The sequence below is a fragment of the Centruroides sculpturatus genome, unplaced genomic scaffold (assembly GCF_000671375.1).
Source record: "Centruroides sculpturatus isolate CEXI.00-Female unplaced genomic scaffold, Cexi_2.0 scaffold835, whole genome shotgun sequence".
In the NCBI taxonomy this organism is placed as follows: Eukaryota; Metazoa; Arthropoda; class Arachnida; order Scorpiones; family Buthidae; genus Centruroides; species Centruroides sculpturatus.
Genome location: NW_019384995.1, coordinates 165,443 through 187,425, shown reverse-complemented (window position 1 = coordinate 187,425; position 21,983 = coordinate 165,443). Strand labels below are relative to the sequence as shown.

General features: G+C 29.9%; 1 protein-coding gene across 1 annotated transcript in view; it reads left to right on the top strand.

Annotated features, from left to right (window-relative positions):
* Positions 1-21,983, top strand: part of LOC111633111 (anillin-like) — a 90,984-nt gene that overhangs the window by 62,631 nt on the left and 6,370 nt on the right. The window contains exons 7-14 of the mRNA XM_023377644.1: positions 493-801; positions 883-1,085; positions 12,683-12,793; positions 12,867-13,145; positions 13,216-13,551; positions 20,346-20,481; positions 20,553-20,711; positions 20,823-21,008. Coding sequence (XP_023233412.1) covers positions 493-801; positions 883-1,085; positions 12,683-12,793; positions 12,867-13,145; positions 13,216-13,551; positions 20,346-20,481; positions 20,553-20,711; positions 20,823-21,008 — 1,719 coding nt within the window. The remainder of the gene's footprint in view (positions 1-492; positions 802-882; positions 1,086-12,682; positions 12,794-12,866; positions 13,146-13,215; positions 13,552-20,345; positions 20,482-20,552; positions 20,712-20,822; positions 21,009-21,983) is intronic.

Genomic DNA, 21,983 nt, shown 5'->3' with positions numbered 1-21,983 from the left:
GGACAAGTAATTTTATATATTTAGATGTTCATATTGGGCTTACATACTAAATTGATGTGTTGATCAACTAATTAAATATTTTCATGTGAATTTTGATATTTGGGATTTTCATTAAACAATATAACTTATAATAAGAAATTATAGTTATTATATTATAGTTTTATTTGTTACCTTTTTGAGATGTATTTTAAAATTATTATTTTAATGAAATGTAATTCTAAGTTAGGTGATCATCTCAATTAATGATATCAAATTATTACCTTACATATATGTAAAATATTTAACATTAGTGCCAGAATAACACTTGGAGAAAAAATTCTATTTAACAGGATATTATTGATCTTATGGCACTTATTGACATTGTAGAAGAAAAAAAAATTGCTAGAGTTAAAGAAAACTGCTTTATACATGTGCACACTTTTTATTAATTTTAAAATTTATGAAATATAACAAATTATAAAAGTTTCTAAAACTTATACATTTTATTTATAGAACAACATGCTGAAAATGTTTACAGCAAGGATGTAGATCCAGCTGAACTGCCATTGTCAGCTCGGAGAGCTCTTTTTGAGAAAGCTTTTATTCATGGAAATAATATAAATTGTGAAAATCCAGAAAAGCTTTCAGTAGCTGAAAGAGCAGCTTTATTTGAGAAAAGTTCTGGTTTTTGCAATGCAAAAGCGTCAAATTTTCAAAGTTTCAATCAGAGGAAACAAAATGAGTCTTCATTTAGTCAGAAATCAGAAATATCATCAAATAATTCATCATTAAAGCCAGTATCTAGTGTTAAACCTTCAACTGGTAAGTACAATTTATTAATCTTATTTTAAATTTAAGAAAATTTAAAATAAAATTAAGAAATTTGATTTTGTCTTCTTTAAGAATTACCTATTAATTCTTCTCCGAGTAAAATTGGAAATCATACTCGTAAAGTTCAACATCAATTACTCTCATCCAAAGACACAAGTTGGCAGAATAATGAAATTAGTATGAAGACAAAAATTGAACGACAGAATGAAATGGCCGTTCTACTAAATCGCTGGGAACGTGCATCCTCCAAAACAAAAACTGAAAATTCTAATCAAGTAAATTTGTTTTAATTAAAATTTTTATTAAATTATTTAATTGTTATGTTCATTTCAAACTCAGACTTATTTGGTTTCTTCAAAAATTTAGCATTATTTATTCATAGAATTAATTTTAAGCTTTTATAATTAATTTATAAGATATTAATACCTTTTAAAAATATATTAAAATGTATGAAAACACATACAGGGTTCCTACGCACCTGGAAAGTCAGGGATTTTCATTAGTGTTTGGAAAAAGTCAGGGAAAGTCAGGGAATTTGTCAAAAATTGTCAAAAAGTCAGGGAATTTGTCTCCTTAACTGCATTGTTGATCTCGTTTGCTGAATATGGATGACCAATCACAGCCATCTGCAGGTGGCAAGAAGTAATGCTGCAATCTTTAAAACCCGAGATAACTCGGGCAAATTCCATAGCGTTACATAAAACTCGGGCATTTGGGCCCTCCGAAAAAATTTTTGTTTTTTTTGGATGTTTTTTAAGTCTCCAAATTTTTTCAAAAATTTTTTCCCGCGCGAAAATATTTTATCGCGATTTTAATATACCTTTAATGACGCACGATTAACTCTTAATTGTTTTTTAATGGGAGTTTTTTTATCAAATTTCATTCATCGTTCTAAAGTAGTAGTGCACGGATTTTACTTCGATAAAGTTATTTAAAGCTAGTTTCTGATGTCAAAAACGACCTCCAATAGTTTTTTAATTTTTTTAAATTAATATATTTTATTATATATACGTTTAATTAAGTCGGGGGGTCGGAAATCGCAATAAAAAAACGTAATTTTTGAAAAATATTTAAAAATATACGGCCAGCTAGTATTCACTCTACTTTAAACCCTTCTCCTCCCGAGACTTCTATGAGAATGTCCCGGGAAATCCCAACACCAGCTGTTCTCCAGGTCATCCAGCTGTAAACACAATGACTCATCGGTGTCAGATTTCACAGAAAGGCGAGACAATGGAAAATAAAGTTTGAAGCTTTTTCTTCAAAATTAACGCATTTCTTTCGTTTTTTTCCCAGTTTTAAATATTTTTTATGTTTAATTACATTAATATTAAAAATTAGTGGGTAGCAAGGGAGTTAATTAATAACAGGATAAACTACTTTTATGTAATAGTGTTTAATTTTTAATTTTAGTAATTCAGCGATTATAAAAAAATGAAATTGTTTATTAGAATAAAAAATAACTAATTAAAAATTTGTTTGCAAACTTTTAAAAGTTGAAATCGTAATTTATTAGAATGTTCACTTCAAAATAGCTAAACAGATCAGTAAAAATCTGTAATTTAATCGTTTTTCAGTTTAAAACATAAAAAATTATAAATAGTTACCCGACGTTTACAGTAAAATACTGGCGCTGACTTGTTGTTGGCACAAGCTTTTTATATTTGTTGTTACGATTTTCCTTGAATGTACTGTACTGCAAGCATATTTTCCCTCTCTCTTCCGTTTTTTTCCGCAACTTCGATACATAGTTTAATAATTAGTTAACTGAAATGACATTGGGTAACAAATATCACTGATTTTGGCAAATTTAGGGCTTAAAAACTGGCAAGATTGATCATGCTTGTAATAAATATTCTGTAGTTATATTTTCGAAAATCAACAGGTAATCCGATAGTTTAACCAATGTTAACTTGCTTATAATTAAAATTTAAAAATTAAAAAGCTGTAAATTTAAAAAAAAATAATTACATTACTAAAAAATTAAAATAAATTTGATTATTTTTTGTGCGAAACAACACCAAAACAATTTTTATAGTTATGTTGCAAAAGAAAGAGATTTGTAGTTACGATTCTCTGCGCTGAACTTCTATATTTTAATAACGTATAATTGTAATTTCGTTTGTTGTTTATTTCTGTATTTATTTTATTTTATAAGTTTTAAGAATCCCAATTTTCGTAATACTATGACTTCATAGGAATACAAGTGTGAGGTTCCGGAATTGTCCGGAACTAAAATAGAAAAACGTAAAATAATTTAATTATTAGAGAAAAAAAGGAATGAACAGAAATTTTTTATAGAAACTTGAGAAATAGTCTAGACCCGTGTTTCTCAACCGCCGGTCCGCAACTCTAATCTGACCAGTCCGCGAAAACTTTAAAAATATATACTTAACCTTCCATGCGTTGTTCTCAAATAGGAAATATGTGGATTATTAATCCGTTTATTGATAGCAAACTAATAGATTGAACGACTTTGAATACGAAAAACTAATCAAATTAAGTTCAGACTTGGGATTTAAAACATTGTTTGAATCAATGCCCATAACACAGTTTTGGATTAAAGTTAAATCTGAATATCCAGTTTTACATAAAAAGGCAGTTAGGATGTTACTACCTTTTTCAACAACGTACTTATGTGAATCAATGTTTTCAGCAATGGTAATGATAAAATTGAAACAACAAAATCATTATAGTATTAGTTCTGCCTCACGCCTTGCAGTTACCGCCTTAACTCCAAGAATTGATGATCTTACTAGCAAAAAAGAAAAGCAGCGATCACATTGATTTGTATACTAATGTACTGGTAAATAAAATAACAAATATTTATTGCTCAATGTAGTTTGCAGTTCTTTTTACAACAGAGAATTTTTTTCAATTAAAAATAATATTGTCACTGGTCCACTTAAAAAAAGCAGATATTTTCCGGTCTGCGATGAGTTTTGGGTTGAGAAACACTGGTCTAGATCATCCTTTCTCAAAGTGGGTGATAACGCCCCTTTGCGGGCACTGGAGGCTTTCATGGGGGCAGTAGAAGGCTCAGTGATTAAATATGAGTTTTATTTCTTCTCATCAAAACATTCTTTGATCTCAGAAATAGGATATGGGTCACACCCTATCTATCCTATCCATATAATAATGCATGTTTAAACATTATATTTGCAATAACTGTTTTTAAGATATGCAACAGATGGTAATGTAAAAAGGTTAAAAAAAAGTTACTCTTTTTGTTGAAAGATTGATTTTAAAATTATGTGTTTCTAAGTCAAGAGTTCATTTTAAGCACAGTACAGTACTATTTGTTTATCAAAGAATAATTTTTGTTGATTTTATGTTACCTTGTATTTACTAGATTTACATACAAATAATAATGATAAATGATGATAAAATAAAAAGCTTGTGTTTTGTTTGTAAATTGCTTATTTTTTCATTACATTGAAGTTGTGGATTCTATCAAACATCTTTCTACAGGATGTATGTACTGTATTTTTTTAATATGGCAATCTTTGAAGCATATCAACTGTGCAAAAAGAGGGCTAAATGTACTCAATGTTAACAGTAAATGCTGTTTTATTATGTCAATATTCCACAGTAAAAAATGTGAGGGTCAGGGAATTTGGACAAAGTTGGTCAGGGAAAATCAGGGAATTCAAAACAAAAATTTGAGTAGGAACCCTGTACATAGGCTGTTTTTTTTTCAAGCTCCGATGGTCCATAAAAAAAAAAAGACAAGTGTAAATAAGAAAATGAATTTATTACTAAAAGTTAGGTACAAATATGGTTACTTTTTGACATAATCACTGTGAAGATTGAGAAATTTGTCATACCTGTGGACAAGCTTTTCCATCCCCTTGTCATAGAATGTTGCTGCCACTGACTTGAGATGGGCCCTAACGTTGTTTTGAAGATCGTCATTAGTCTCGAACCTCTGCAATTCTAGCCACTTTTTCTGTTCAGGAAAGAGATGGAAGCAATTGGTGCTAAATCAAGGCTATATGTTTGGTGTTTAAAGGTGGTGAAGACTTCCACTTCTTTCCTGAACTGAAAGTGTGACTAGCAGGGCAGAGGTTTAAAACTAATGATGATCTTCAAAACATTAAGGCCATCTCAATTCACTGGTGGCAACTTTCTACGTCAAGGGGATGGAAAAGCTTGTCCACAGATATGACAAATTTCTCAATCTTCATAGTTATTACGTCAAAAAATAACCATGTTTTATTACCTAACTTTTGGTAATAAATTCATTTTGTTATTTAAAACAGTTGTCTTTGTTTTATGGACCATCAGAGCTTGAAAAAAACTGCCCTTGTACAGTACATTTCATATTAAATGAATTTTGTAAATTTTATACATTTATATCTGATTATTAAATAATGCTTAAATTTTATCATTGTTTTTTTCCTTCAAATTTAAACAGTCATATTGGAATGGTAAAATATGATCATTTTATTTTCAAATTATTGGCTATTCTATGAGTATTGAGTTTTAATCAATTGTTGAAAAATGAGAATTTATATCAGCTGTTTCTGATTATGATGGGAGTATAACATAAAAAAGAAGTAAATGAATATATGGTATAATATATTCTTTACCAAGATATTAATTAGAGAATATAATACATGAAAATCTTATACATATTTCTTATGAACACATAGTATATAAGTATAAAATGTGTGCTGAGAAATAAATATATATTTCTCAACACACACATTTAAAAAGCTTAAACAATTTTATAGGAATCATTATTCAGTCTCCTAAGCATTACAGTTTTTTAAATACTAATATTCAAAATACATGTTTATTTAAAAATAGAAATGGAGAAAACATGATTTAAAATATTCATCATATTGAATATTGTGTTAAATAAATTTTAGTTTCTAACATACATGAACAACCCGATAATTAATTTATTTAAACAAACAGTCAGATTCCTATTGTAATACATTGAGGCTATTTAATTATTAAGGAATTAAGTAATTTGGCTAGAGATACACAGTTAAATTGACATCTCTAGTTAAATTTAACAGTTAGAAATAATTTAATTTAGAATATTCTGGAAGGAAATATAAACTTTGAATGGGACTTAAACTTGCCAGTCCTTACTGTGCAGATTATGGTTTTTCAAACGGGATCCCAGTTATTTTTTTAACCCAGGAAATTCTTTTCATCCTGTGAAATCCCACAAATTTCTTAAAAGTTCACTTCTTTCTTATTTTGTGTTAAGGCTGAGAAAATTTTGCAAATAGAAAGTATAATTAACTCATAAACTGTCAGAATACATTTGTATTTATTAATTTTAAACCTACTTATTAATTTTTTAAAATTTTTTCTCATTATGGCATGTCACATTATGTCATGTCAATAATCAATACGTAGCTTATTTGTGGTAGGACTCTGAAAATTCGTTACTTGTCAGAACCTGTAATATCTGGAATAATCATGCTTATGCTGTCTTAATTTTTAACCATGCTCAGTGGCTTCAATAACTGCATAATTTGCACAAACTGGCATTAGCCAGTTTGTGCAAATTTGGCAAGGATACAAACGAGTATGAAATCTGCAAATATGAAGTTTTTCTTTATAAACCTGATTATTAAAGCCAAAGGAATTGCTGAATTATTGAGCTATAAGCTTGATACCACTATTAAAGCAGCTGAGGTAGACAAATCAAGAATACTAAAGAGCAAAAGAAGTACTACAATCTCAAAAATGAACTAGAATCTTCTCTTAAATGCATTAAAGATGATTCCACTAACATCAATTGAATTGGAAAGAGCATTCTTGGTAGCAGGTCTTTTCATTATTAAAATAAGAATCAGATTGAGTGATCGGAGTATTGATCATCTTTGCTTTTTAAAATCTTTTTATAATAATATTTTGTATTATTGTCATTTTGAACCATATAGTGTAAATACACGGACACTGGGCAATCTTTATTTTAAATTTATTCAATTTTTAGTTGATAAAAATATATATACAGTGGTACCTCAGTATACATCTGCTTTAGAATATGTCAAATTCAGAATACGTCCTGTTTGGACGAAACAAATTTTGCTCGGTATGCGACTTTTGTTTGGTATATGACTTAATTCAATTATATGCGCCATCTATGAACAAGTAGCACTGTCGGTATACTAGACCAGACTAGGCATTCTCGGTGCCACAGTTTATAACTTTGATAAATTTCTTCTGATTTTAATTTGTAAGTAAAATTTTATTATTTTTATTAATCATGCATTGCAAAAAGGCAAATGAAAAGCAACAGAAAACTAAAAAAATGACTAGAATCACAATGGAACTGAAAAAAGAGATTGCTGAGAAATATGAAGGTGGCATGGTGTTTGAGATTTTAACTGTTGCATGCCGTATTCTGAGAACGACGCTATCGACAATCATGAAAAATAAAGACATTATTAAATCTGCTAACATTGTGAAAGGGGTTAAATCAATTTCTAAACAGAGATCGAAGACATTAGATCATGTTGAGAAATTGCTTTTGCTTTGGATAACTGAAAAACAGTGTGCTAGAGACAGCGTATCAGAAGCAATTATTTGCTAGAAAGCTAAAAAGATACATGCTGATCTCATGAAAAATCAAGCAGGAACTAGCCAGGAAAGCAAGGTGTTTAAAGCCAGCCACTTTTTTTACATGAGAAAGGATTAATCATTTTTACATTACTTCTTATGGGAAAGGTTGGTTCAGTATACGTCCTATTTGGTATAAGTCCAAACATCAGAAACAGATTAAGGTTGTATACTGCGGTTCCACTGTATATAAAAAATAGTTGACAAAAATAATCACTGATACAATTTCAAGAATGTAAAATTTTGTATTATGTTTTATTTAAATAACAAAAATTACCTTTTAAGTTAGAAGTTTGATCTAAGTTCATTTTTTTTAAATTTCCAACTCAATTCAAAGCATTTTTTTGTTGTTGTATGCAGTTTCCAGCAAACTTTAATGAATTTTTTTTATTTGTGAAAATTTCTACGTAATTCAAAAATAATCTTTAATATCAATCTTACACAGCATTATTAATATGATTTTGGAGGTTGCAGAATGTATTAAATTACTTTAAAAAATGGAAAATAATTATATCATTTGATTTCATGATATTTTGTATATCTTAAAAATAATTAATTTTATCTCGGATTTCCCTGGATCCTGGGAAACAGTTCACTTTTATCCTGGGACAAGCAAAAGACCGGGAAATGAGAAACCCTAGTGCAGATGCATTGCCAGTTAGGTTACTGGACTTCTGTCTGATCATTTTGCTTTCAGACCAATTAATTGATTTCAGATATAACCAATACTGGTCACTTTATAATTTATCTGATCTCATATTTTAATAAAAAGTTAATTTTGATATTGGTTTATTTCTTTGAATTAGTTATTGTAATTTCAAAAGATTTACATACATTGTTTTTATATAATTGAATTATTTACTATAGAAATGACTTAAATAATTCAAATTTTGACTCATACAATAATTAAATATTTTTTTTTTAATTGGAATTGTATTATTGCAGAATTTATAATTTTACTAGGTATTTTTAAATTACATATCATTTAATTTAAAAACATATTTCTTAATTAAACATAATATTAAAAAATAATCAAGACTATGCCATAAAGAATTAGATGTTATCAATGAAATATGGAAGGTATATATATAATATATACACAGTTGAGTCAGCATAAGTTGACACCCCAAGGGAAATGGAAATGTGCCAAGTTATCTGATATGATGTCTAAAACAAAGTTGGAAAAAAAACCACAAAACTACAATTAGGAAAGTACAGTAGTGCTTTATACAGTACATGCAAAGGATCTCTCTGACTGTCCATCACTGGCGCTAAAGTTGATTTCTACTCCAAGTACCTCAGTGATTTCCATTGCTTTTTGTTTCAGTATTGGCCCTGAAACAGGAAGATTTGATGAACAAATTTGCTTTAATCAGTGTACTGGGGCATTTTCGACATTTTTGTACGGCGACTTTCTCTGGCATTTTCGAAACAGCTGTGACGAAGACCCAAGAAAATGTTTCTTAATTTCCTCTTTTTTCTTCATAATTTCCACCAATGATGATGTTGGAAGGTTTCTTGTTTTGCAAATTTGTCTTGAGAAGTTTTATTACATTCAAATTCAGATACAAATTTGTATTTTTCCTTTAGCATAAGTTTGTTAGGCTTTGGATACTCATTTCTAACAGAAATGTGAAACACTTACTGCAAATAATGCATGAATGAAAGGTGAGAAAATGCAAAATTGGATTCTGCTGTGACACTAAGATGTGTGGTGTGAACTCATTTTTTTCATGAGTGGAGTTGACTTTTCAAATGTGTAAATGGGTGTGGGACAGAAAAAGTATGTCAACATATCCAGTGGTGACGAGTTAAACAGTGTCGAGTAAACTAGTCTTTTAACAATAATGCCTATGTAAGTCGGTTGGGACCACAAAAAACTGACTACTTAACCAATGGTATCGAGTTATACCTATGCCAACTTATGTGGCATAGGTATAACTATATATAGGTTTATCATAAATTATACAGGACTGTATATATAGGCTTATTATAAATTATGTTCTCTGGTTAATCTCTGATTAATATATCAGTGAAAGAATATAGCATATGTATATGATAAATGTTATTGTAAAGATATTTTCTGTAAATGTTTGAGTTGTTTTTTTTTATTAATAAATGCAGACTGAATTATTTATTAATAATTCAGTCTGCATAAATCATAGTCATTTATTAGTTCATTGGTCATTTTAATTTTGATTTCTCAAAACTTAGTGTTTGTTTTTGAATTTATTTACTTGAAATTGTTTAATTTCAGATATAATTTTAAATCATATAATAATAATAATAATATAGTAATTGTCAGTCTAATTTACTGACTATTTCCTTTCTTATATCTGTTTTGGCATTTTATGATATTTATACCAATACAGTAGAACCTCAAAAACTCGGCCTAATGTGGACCGAAGGGTGGCCGAGTTTGTGAAAATGCCGGGTTATCGGAAATGGGGTTAAAAAAAATAAGTACGAGTGTTTCCTCAGAAAATACTGTACTGTACTTGTATGTATTGTTTACTTGAGAATATAACAGAGAATAAACTGCCCAAATACCCTTAAACAAAGGAAAAGTACGTCCTTTATGAAGGCATAGAGCCTTTACTACATGAAAATGAAAATTAATGAATACACTGTGTACAGTAATTTACCTGATAAGACAGACCTCAGAAAAATACTTTATGAGAGCTTTTATACTTTTATAAAGCTGTCTATAATGAAAATTAATTAACTAAGGATTTTTTTGCCCTGCCAGGATGTGGCCGAGTTATCGAGAGCCGAGTTTTCGAGGTTCTACTGTATCAATTACAAATATCAGTGTCCTAATTGTAAAATGAAAATCTTGAAATTTTGTATTAATGAAATCAAAGTTTACTGAGATATTTTGCATAGATTAATTACAATCAAATTAAATAAAATTGATATTGAAATTACTGTTTGATTTTGAAATAGTTTCTATTTCAATAAACTTGTAAATGATTACTACATTTTTCCAAAAGATTTTAATACTAAAGAATATTCTAAAAATATTAAATCCTCTATGGGAATTTGATATAAGAATTTAATAGATTTTAAATATAATTTTGAGAATTATTCTTTTAAAAGATTTTTATTATCATCATTATATTAATTAAGGATACACTGATAAGCAAAATGGCCAATTACTGATTAATTGGTATCGGCCATGCATTATCGGCCGATACCAATTAATCGGCTGATTAGTATTAATGATTTATTGTGTTAATAGTATGAGATCCTGGAGCTAATTATACAGTTAATTATAATGTGGAAAAAACCCATTTTTCTCCACCTGCTATTTCTGTCTCCCTCAGGTCAGATAAACAAGAAACGATTGAATATTCTCGCAAAATCAACAATCTCTTCCTTTGTTTGGGAAAGTTTCTAAAATAAATCTCAACAATTAATTGTTGATGCATGGAAACTTTGACATTGTTTAAAAAACTGGTGTGTTTAACAGAAACAAAATATATTTCATTAATCGCTGATATTTGGACAGCAACTACAAACAATTTTTTAAGTGTAACAGCCCACTGATTGAAGGATGATTTTCAGCAGGAAAGAGCTGTTTTGCAAATTGTTTCCTTTGAAGGTTCCCACACAGCTACATGAATCAGTGAACAGATAAAAATTGTTCTTGAACAGTGTAAGTTGACAAGTGATAAGATATTGTTAGTACTGAGAGATTCTGCAGCAAATATGGTAGCTGGAATTAGGAATTGCAACTTAGAAGCAGTATCATGCTTTATAAATACGCTGCAGCTGACACTAAACAAATGCATTTTTTCTCAACAAGATGTGAAAACTATAATCACAGTTAATAGAAATATTGTCACACATTTTAATCATTCTGCTGTAGCTGTAAGCAAATTGGAAGATTTGCAAGACAGGTTAGGCGTTTGCAGAAGCACAAATTAATTCAAGATGTTCCTACCCACTGGAATTCTACATACTACATGTTGGAACAGCAAAAAGCCCTTGTCACATATGCTATAGATAATAAAATTCCTACATTGAGCCCATATCAGTGGTGTCTCATTGAAAAAAATGTTCTACTTTTAAAACCATTCAAAGAAATTACTGTGGAAGCCAGCAAACGAGAAACCACCTTATCTTCAATAATTCCCACAATAGAGACTCTGAAATTATTCTTATCAAAAGCAAAGAGCAGTAGTTCCTTTAGTGGCATTAATGCCACAATAGAATAACTAGAAAATCCAATAAAAAAGATTTTCATCATATATAGAAAACAAGTCTTTATGCTTGTCATCTTTATTAGATCCAAGATTCAAAATGAAATTTCAAAAAGAGGATATGGTAGAGGAAATAAAAATATGGGCAATTGATAGCTTAGAAGATGTTGATAATTCAAAATCTCAATAAGAATTAAATTCTGAAGCTTCCACTTCTTGAGATGATCAAGATGGAGGTGAATCTCTAAGTTTTTCTGATTTATTTGATGAATTAGCTTCTGGTAAACAAAAGAATGAAGAATAGCACGTTTTTAAAAAGAAAGAAAAAATGAAAGAAACGAACAAATGTTTTAATCAAGAATTAGAAACATATTTACATTTACCCCTTAAACAAAGACATAGTGACCTATTTTTGTGGTGAAGTTCAAAAGAACCTTTTCCTAATTTGAGCAAAATAGCTATGAAATATAGCTATAAAATATATGTGCCCCAGCATCTTCCATTGAAAGTGAAAGAATTTTCAACATTGGAGGTAACATTTATGAGCTGACAAGAAATAGGTTATACCCTGAAAATGATGAAATTCTCATGTTTTTGCATTACAATTTAAGGGTTTTACAGTTTGAATATTAAATTTTTATTTGTTTTATATGTTTAAAGTTTAAACTTTAAATAAAAGAGATAGTTTTGAATAAGTTATATTATACCATATAATATGTATCAGTAAAAGGAATAATTTGAATTGTAAAATTTTTTTAATATTTAGTTTGTCATGTAATAAATAATAAATACATAACAGAAATTTATTATTTTTTATTACTAGCATTATACGTAGTATTCTAACAAAAATACCAAATGCAAAATTGGCTGATTATTAAAACCGATTAATCAGCGAAGTGGCCGATACGGCTGATTACATATTACTTACCGATTAATCAGTGCATCCTTAATATTAATGCTTAATGTCATTGTATTATTATTTTATTGAAAGGTTATTGATGTAATTTTATAAATATAAAGCTTATCCTTAATAATAATAATTTTAAATTAAAATATTTATTTTAAAATACTTTTATTTATAGAAAAATATGCAAATGAAGAGTCCTATTTACTGCAAGCAACCTGTAAATGAAGATATCAACTATCCAATACCATCATTATCTACTATAAATGATATGGAAGAAATATCTGAGGTATATATAAATTTTAATAGTGGAAAAATATATGTAAATACAAAGTGTGTTGTAAAATTTTAAAAATTTTAAGGATGATGATGAAATACAACAATCTGAGAATAATAGTGAAGAAGAAATGTATGAATATGAAGAGGAGGCGGAAGAACAAGAGCAACAACCTATTGAAGAGGAGAAAATTTATGAAGAAAATATTAAAAATAATTCAAATTTAAATGAAAGTGAAATGGTAAATGAAGCAGTAGCTATCTGTGAAGAAATTGATGAATTATTAGATGATGCATTAAGTGACTGTGAGTCCAGCAGTAGTACAGAATCACTTGTTCCTGTTAAACAGAGTGCCAACCCAGAGGTAATAAATATATAATTTAGAATGTCTATACTATTTTATAAATTCAAAAATAAAATATTTTAATATTTAGGTAACTCAAACTCCAGTTAAATCATCAGTTCTAAATAAACCAACACAAAATAATAAAACACCAATATCATCATCAGTAGCAGAACCTTCAACAATAGTTTCAAAACAAATTGACTCTTCAACTACAGCTTCAAAACCTGAAGATTTGCTACCAAAATCCATTATTGACAATGGTGAAGAAGTTCCATTACTGCATACAATAAGTTTTTATCGTCGAAAGAAACAGGGACAACAGTTACTCACTCCTGTGAAGAAAATTGTTAGAAGGGAAGAAGTGCACAGTCCTCCCTCACCTGATGAAGAAAGTAGAATTGCCACATTACAACAAAAAATAAAAGTAATTATATAAAATATTATAAGGTTCTATTAAATTTAGCATTTTTTGGTATTTCAGCTAAATGCTATTATGTTAAAAAGTTTTTTTTAATAATGGTGCTGATAGAGCAGTAAAAATACCTTTAATGATATATAAAGCCATTCTATTGATGATTCTATAATTAAAAAATTTACATGTTAAATTGGGTTTATAGTGTGATATTTCAAATTTTATGATTTGAATTAGATTGTAATTCTGGTATTGCTAAAATCTAATAGATTTAATTTATAGACACATGTAAGACCAGTAAGGACTTTAAATTTAGGCAAGCTAAGTGAATGTCTAGGTTTCTGAGTCTAGCATGCAGCAAATAAATAAAAGTGTAAATTGAAATGCTAAACTGATTATGGTAACAGTGATTTTAAATATTTCTGAAAATGAAAGGCTTCAAAAATGATTGCTGTCTAGGACCTGCAAGCTTTGGAGCTATTACTATAGATATGTGAAAAATTGAAATTTATAAAATATTTCAATTAAATATAACAACTTACTTTGATAACATGGGATTATTTACAATTGATAAACTCATATTTTATACTCAGTGATTAAAAACATAAATACATTGTCAATTCCATGACTATTATGGTTATTTTGACATTGCTGTGATTATAAACCAATAATGAAAATTCAACTAGTCTATCCATTAATTTCACAAAATTGTTCCCAATGTCTCAAATGGAGAATGATCTTTCTACTAGGATATGCTTCATTTCAATGCAACAAAATGATAAACACAAATGAATGCAATGTTTATTTACAATTTTATTTACACTTAATGATTTGTCATTTTAACTTTCCCAGCTGTTACACAGTAGTCACCACTGAACTTAGACCAGACCACAGTTAACATGTCATCCAATAAATAGGTTTAAAAAAAAGTAGGTTTGATTCATTGCATGAATATTTTACGAGGGCTGTTCGGAAAGTTCGCGGCCTCAAATAGAACAACAAACAAAATAATGTTAAAACTTTTTTTATTTTTCAATGTAGTCTCCTTTGTTAGCAATGCACTTATTCCAGCGATGTTCTAGCTTTTTTATGCCATTACAATAGGTCGATTTGTCAAGGTGTGCAAAATACTCGTTTACTTCAGAGATGACTTTGTCATTTGAGTGGAATCTCTTTCCAACCAAGGATTATTTTAAATTTGGAAAAAGGTGGAAGTCACTGGGGGCCAAATCAGGTGAGTACNTAGCATGCAGCAAATAAATAAAAGTGTAAATTGAAATGCTAAACTGATTATGGTAACAGTGATTTTAAATATTTCTGAAAATGAAAGGCTTCAAAAATGATTGCTGTCTAGGACCTGCAAGCTTTGGAGCTATTACTATAGATATGTGAAAAATTGAAATTTATAAAATATTTCAATTAAATATAACAACTTACTTTGATAACATGGGATTATTTACAATTGATAAACTCATATTTTATACTCAGTGATTAAAAACATAAATACATTGTCAATTCCATGACTATTATGGTTATTTTGACATTGCTGTGATTATAAACCAATAATGAAAATTCAACTAGTCTATCCATTAATTTCACAAAATTGTTCCCAATGTCTCAAATGGAGAATGATCTTTCTACTAGGATATGCTTCATTTCAATGCAACAAAATGATAAACACAAATGAATGCAATGTTTATTTACAATTTTATTTACACTTAATGATTTGTCATTTTAACTTTCCCAGCTGTTACACAGTAGTCACCACTGAACTTAGACCAGACCACAGTTAACATGTCATCCAATAAATAGGTTAAAAAAAAAGTAGGTTTGATTCATTGCATGAATATTTTACATAATTTAAAACAAATATACAGTAATTAATCTTTATTTTTGCTAAATATTGACTTGATATCTTGCAAGTTTAACAAAATTGAGCCAGTCATGCATCAAGAAACATAGACCACTGCATCACTCATGTCAATGAATATAGACCAGCCAATAATTTGCATTTAAATAATGTTACAATTGCAGTAATTCTGTGAATGATATAAGGTGCTTTTTTAGTTTTATTTATGAACCTTTACATTTTGTCTACAATGATCAGTGGAAAAGCTGTTTCAGAAGATTTAAGGAATGCTATCTTTGCTAAACAAAGGCTTGGCATGTCTGAGAGAGCTATTAGAAAGAGCTAATGCTAAGCAAGACAACAGTGCACCAGATTATTGTTTATTACACTAATTACGGCCATGTTATACCTAACAAAGCTGCTGGACATCAGTGAAAAACTTCAAAAGTTGATGATAGGAGTTTTAAAAGAATCATAAAAAACAACTGCCATGCCATGGATATAGAATATAACTATAATATATAATGATACAACTGGAAAGAATGTATCTGTTTCGACAACATGCAGGAGACTGCAAGAAATGCATTTCCAATTCTATGCAGCACATGAAAAACCTTTGCTAACAGCACATCAAAAGAAGAACAGGTACAGTGAGCCAAAGAACATCTTTCCTGGTCTCAACAAAAGTGGCATGAAATTCTGTGGTCTGATAAATCAAACTTTGAATTATCAGCAACAGGCAAAAGCAAATATGTCATTTGATCTGCCGGTCAAGCTAATGAGCTATCGTTGTTATACCACTCACTTGTCAGTGAAGTTTCCTGCCAGCTTCATGGTTTGGAAATGTATGAGCACCAGTGGTATTGGTCAGTTGGCATTTGTTGATAGAACACTTGCTTCAGAACAATACATTAACATTCTTCAACAGTATTTGCTTGTATCCATAGCAAAGCTATATCTAAATAGAACCTGCATTTTCCAGCAGGATGGGGCCACATGTCATACAAGCAGAAGAAACAGTGGCTTGCAGAAAAGAACATAGTTCTTCCTTGACCATCCAATAGCCCAGATCTTTCACCAATTGAGAATGTATGGAACATCATGAAGAGATGTCTGCAAAAAGCGTGCCTTCTGACAGTTGAAGGACTAAAAGCTTCCATTTTAACTATCTGGAATTCCATAACAGCAGATGAATGTGAACTCCTAGTCAGCAGCATGCTGAAACATATGGAAGGTGTTTTGGCCGTAAAGGTGATGCAACAAAATATTAAACATGCAGTAGTCTATGTTCATTGACAGGGGAGATGCAGTGTTCTATGTTTTTTGATGCCTGTGACTCAAGTTTGACTGGCTCAATCTTGTTAAACCTGCAAGATATCAAGTTGATATTTATCAAAGATTAATTAATGTATATTTGTTCTAAATTATGTAAAAATTTATGCAATAAATAAAAGCTACTTTTTTTTTAAAACCTATTTATTGGATGACATGTTAACTGTGGCCTGGTCGAAGTTCAGTGGTGTCTGCTGTATATGAGGAAAAGCATGGTAATTAGTAGGAAAAAAAACTTCCAAGATTTTTACATATTCTGACTCATTTCTTGACTGAAATGTTGAGAAATGCAAAAAATTTGAGATTTTTTCTGTTTGTATGGATCTTTTTTGTTTGTGTATTGGGCACAATTTTGTTTCACCCTCTTTGAAGCTTAATAATTCCTGTGCTTTTTGTCAAAAATTTCTGAAATTTTGCATGGAGGTTTGTTTATTAGGGGGATTGATGCTATTAAATTTTTTCGATGGTTAAAGATAGAGGAGGTGGGGAGATAATGGGGATCATGTCATCTTCAGTAGGGTTGGACTTAATGATGATTTTACTCATTAGCATATACAGTTTTTTATAAAACACATCCCTTCCTTCAAAATCAAACTTTATGCCTTTTTTATAATAATAAAAAATAAAGTTTTTAATAATAAAAGATTATAACAGATGGTGCCAACAAAATTGTAAATGGTGCTGGAAAAGTTAAGCAACTTGTTGCTGGATTTTTTTTCTTTTATTCTAATCACATCAAAAATTCTTTTAGAAATGATAGCAAATAATTTGTTTTTATCATATTTTGATTTATTTTCTCCTGGCATACCATATTCACTCTTTAGCTCTCTTTCTTTGTTTGAAACTGCTCCTCATCCCTAAAAACTTTCCTTGAAAACAATCCCAAAACATATTATGTACAGTGCAGCTGTTGGTCTGTCAAGATTAAACTTATCTTTCATTAGTAAAAATGATTTTTTCCCCCACTCTACTCTGATGCATTAGTTTTTGAGCAAGGTTCAACCATACATGATCTATGCACTGAGCTCAGAAGAGGTTGTTGCTGCTTTTTATTTTTCTCTAGCAATTTTGTACATTGAAGAAGACATTTGAAATTTCATGTGTTGGTTTGAACACCTGTTTCTTCTACAAGGTTCTGGCAGAGAGAGCAGAATTGGATGTTACATAAAGGATTTAGTCCTCTTGATCAGTGAGATCTTCTGGTCAATCTGGAGACTTGTTTTTTTGTAGATGATATTTTTATGAAGAGAAATGCTAACACTTGAACTTCACCAATCTTTTGGACAATTTACATGTTGACAACCTTTCTTTTTAAAAGTGATATTTCCTTTTCTAATTCAGAAAGTGCTTTTTCCTTCCCTAATTGCTAGATAGCCCAAATGAAGTCTGCAAGGATAACACATGCACATGGTACAGTAGAAAGAACTTTTTGTATCCAAGAAAAACTAATATTCACCAAATAAATGTAATGTCTTTACCTTTTTGTTACAGAGTGTAAAAAACAGGATTTTGCTAAAATGTAGAGACACATTCTATATTAGAAAGTTTAATATTTTAATAATGTAAAATAAATATTAAAATTATGAACATGTCTAGAAATTTATATGTTCAAAATATTCAATCAAAAACGTTTTGCATATTTTCATTATATTGATTTTTAAAAAGATTTACAAAGATTGTATGGCAAAAGGAATTTTTTTTTTATCCTTCATAAAAGTTGTAAATTTTTCCAGTATTTCTAATGATGGAAATTGTTGAGATAACATTTCCAAAAAAGATTAATGAAAAAAAATCTCTGTTTATAAATATAATCAATGATAAAAAATAAATTGTGTGTGTTTAAATCAATCAAAATCATTTTTTTTTAAAATAGCAATTTTGCTATACTGACAATGTTTTTGGCAAAAGAAATTCTTTGAAAAAAGATATTTTGCAAGAGTTATTACCGGTACATTAATTTTATTAAAATAAAAAATACTCAAAATTGATTTTGAAATATTTCAATTTGCTTATATTAACATCCCAAAGCTCAATGTATTGATACTAATCCAAACTCTCACCATAATTAATTGGGCTATTGTTATACTATAAATAATAAGTAGAAACTAAGTAATTTGGTACTATCTCTTATCTAAAGTAATAATTATAATAATTTTTAAAATAATTTAGAACATTCTGGAAGAAAAGAACAAACTCGTAAGTAGCCATGAATGGTTGGTTATATCTAAATTTAAATACATCTGGAAGCAAGATTGTTTGGAGTCTGGATGGTGTAACTGGCAAGTGTACCACACGGTAAATGGAGGTTGCTGGTTCAAGTCCTGCTCTGGATTAGTTCTTTTCTTCCAGAATATAATAATTTATTAAATATTAGGGGCAGTCAAATGAAAACAAGATAGATGGGTAAACTGTTTATTATTTCAAAAGTAATCGCCATAACTGTTAATACATTCATCCTACTGTGAGACAAGATGGTCAATGCATTCATGAAATAATGTTTGCAGTTGCCTATGGAACCATGATTGTACCAAGGCATGCACCTCTTTGTCCAAAGCAAATCAACAGCCAAGAATGTCTTTCTTCAAAGCTCCAAAAATATGGAAATCTCATGGGGAGAGATCGGGACTGTATGGAGGATGTGTAAGAGCTTCCCAGTGAAACTTCTGCAGCGTAATCAAAACAACCTTGGCAACATGTGGACGAGCATATCCTGCAACAGAATGATTCTGTCCGTTAACATTCCTGGGCGTTTGGACTTGAAGTTATTCTGGGAAGCCTTTACACATCCTCCATACAGTCCCAATCTCTCCCCATGAGATTTCCATATTTTTGGAGCTTTGAAGAAAGACATTCTTGGGCGTTGATTTGCTTTGCACAAAGAGGTGCATGCCTAGGTACAATCATGATTCCATAGGCAACTGCAAACATTATTTCATGAATGCATTGACCATCTTGTCTCACAGTGGGATGAATGTATTAACAGTTATGGTGATTACTTTTGAAATAATAAACAGTTTGCTTACTTTTTTTCCATATGTCTTGTTTTCATGACTGCCCCTTATAATTTAGAGCATTCTGGCAGAAAAGAAGTAGCCCAGAGCAGGACTTGAATTCACAGCCTCCATTTACCGTGCAGTAAGCTTGCCAGTTACGCCATCCAGACCCCAAGCAAGTCTTTGCTTCAAGGTGTATTTAAATTTAGATATTACCATTTACGGTTACTTACGGGTTAGTTCTTTTCTTCCAGAATGTTATAAATGATTTAATAAATTATTATAATTATTAAGATAAGAGATGGCAGCTAATGTCTACCTCTAGTATCAAATTACTTAGTTTGTAATTATTAGCAAGATTGTGGCCAAAGTTTTCATTTCTAAAACATGAACATTGAGCACCACTATCTTGTAAGCAGCGCTTGATGTTCACATTTTAGAGATGAAAACTTTGGCTACAATCTCGCTAATAATTATAGCATAATAGCCTGATTAATTATGGCAAGAGTTTGTATTAATTTTAACTTATTTAAACAATATCATAGTTTTTATATTTTGGAATATTATAACTTGAAATTGTTGTAACCTAACTATATTGAATTATATTAAAAATATTGGATGTTATTATTTAGTGTCTTCAAGAAGAAATACTTTCTCAACAAACAATCATTAGTCAAGCAACCCAAGCTTTAAATTTATGTCATGCCACAACAGAATTTTTTGGTTCTACTGAACAAGTTGAAGGCGAACGATTATTGCTTATAGCCAGTAAGATACTTATGTTTATGCTTTTTTTTTATTTCTTTATACATAAAATTTATTCCTAAATACTTTCTTAGCTCAGAAAAGACAAGCATATCTGAATGAAATTCAGCGTCTAAAAACTGATGGAGCATTGAGAAAGAATTCAGAAAATGGAATGGGAACATTAACTCTTACAGATATAAGTTTAGGAATTAAACGAGAATTTCTAACGGCCCAAGCAGAAGGAAGATTAGGTATGTGTTTTCTTTTTATTGTAAAATATATAAATGTGTATTTAACTGTAATACAATATTTAAATGTTTAAAATTGCAGAATATTGTACTAATTTTGTTTTATTTTCTTAGACAATAATGTACACTACTTCATTTGTCTTATTCGATATGGAGCCCAACTAATAGCAACCCAAATGTTATCTACAGATGGAATTTCTGGAAATACACTCAATTATACGAATTATATAACACTACAAGAACTGCAGAGTGATTTTTGTGTTTCATTTGAAGTGTTTGCATTGGTATGTATTTGTTACCGCTAAAGCTCGAAAGTCGTTAATGTGTACATTACCTAGCTAATCTGCAGATTAACTAGGGTGATCCGTTAAAGTTGTGAAAACTTCCATTTCTCAAATTACCTAGATAATGTGCAGAGTATCTAGGTAATCCGCACATTACCTACTAGGCACTCGGTAAAGTGAAAATAAGATCTTTGCCACAAATAAATGTACCACAAATAGGTGTGCTTGTCGCAAAAACTAATTGCTAAGAAATTCAAAGTGTTACCAATCTTCAGACTGCACTAATAAGTAAGCACAATTGGATAATGTTACCTATTGTGAGTAAAATGGCAGCTCGTCTCTGATTCCAGCAAAGAGAAGAAAGGAAACAGTGGGGACGCACGTTCAAACCTAACCTAACCTATTTGGTTATATAATTTGGTTGGTAATAATTATGGTAATTTATTAGACTAGGTTAGGTTAGAACGTGCGTCCCCGCTGTTTCCTTTCTTCTGTTTGCTGGATGGAATCAGAGTCGAGTCGCCATTTTACTCACCATAGGTAACATTAACTGCACAATTATATCATGTGATCACCAGAAAAAGTATGATAACTTTATTATTTTTTGTCTCCGGTCCAAAAGTAGGGTATCGTTGAAGTCGTCTCGGTCCCCTCAGTTCAGATAGATACTCAAAGTCCTGAAATTCCATAGGTGGTTATCTATATAATAATTTCCCTAATTGTATTAATATTTTAAACTGTTTGATTTTTTGTATGTTTTTTAATTGGTTGATGATTGATTCTATCAACTAATTTGTTGATTGTTTGATTGTATTAACTTGATTCTTTAGATATTGAAAATTAAATAAAGAACATTATGTTAATTTAAGCGTAGAGAAACATTGCTGTTGTTCCAGCAAAGATCTTATTTTCACTTTACCGAGTGGCTAGTAGGTAATTTGCAGATTACCTAGATAATCTGCACATTACCTAGGTAATTTGAGAAATAGAA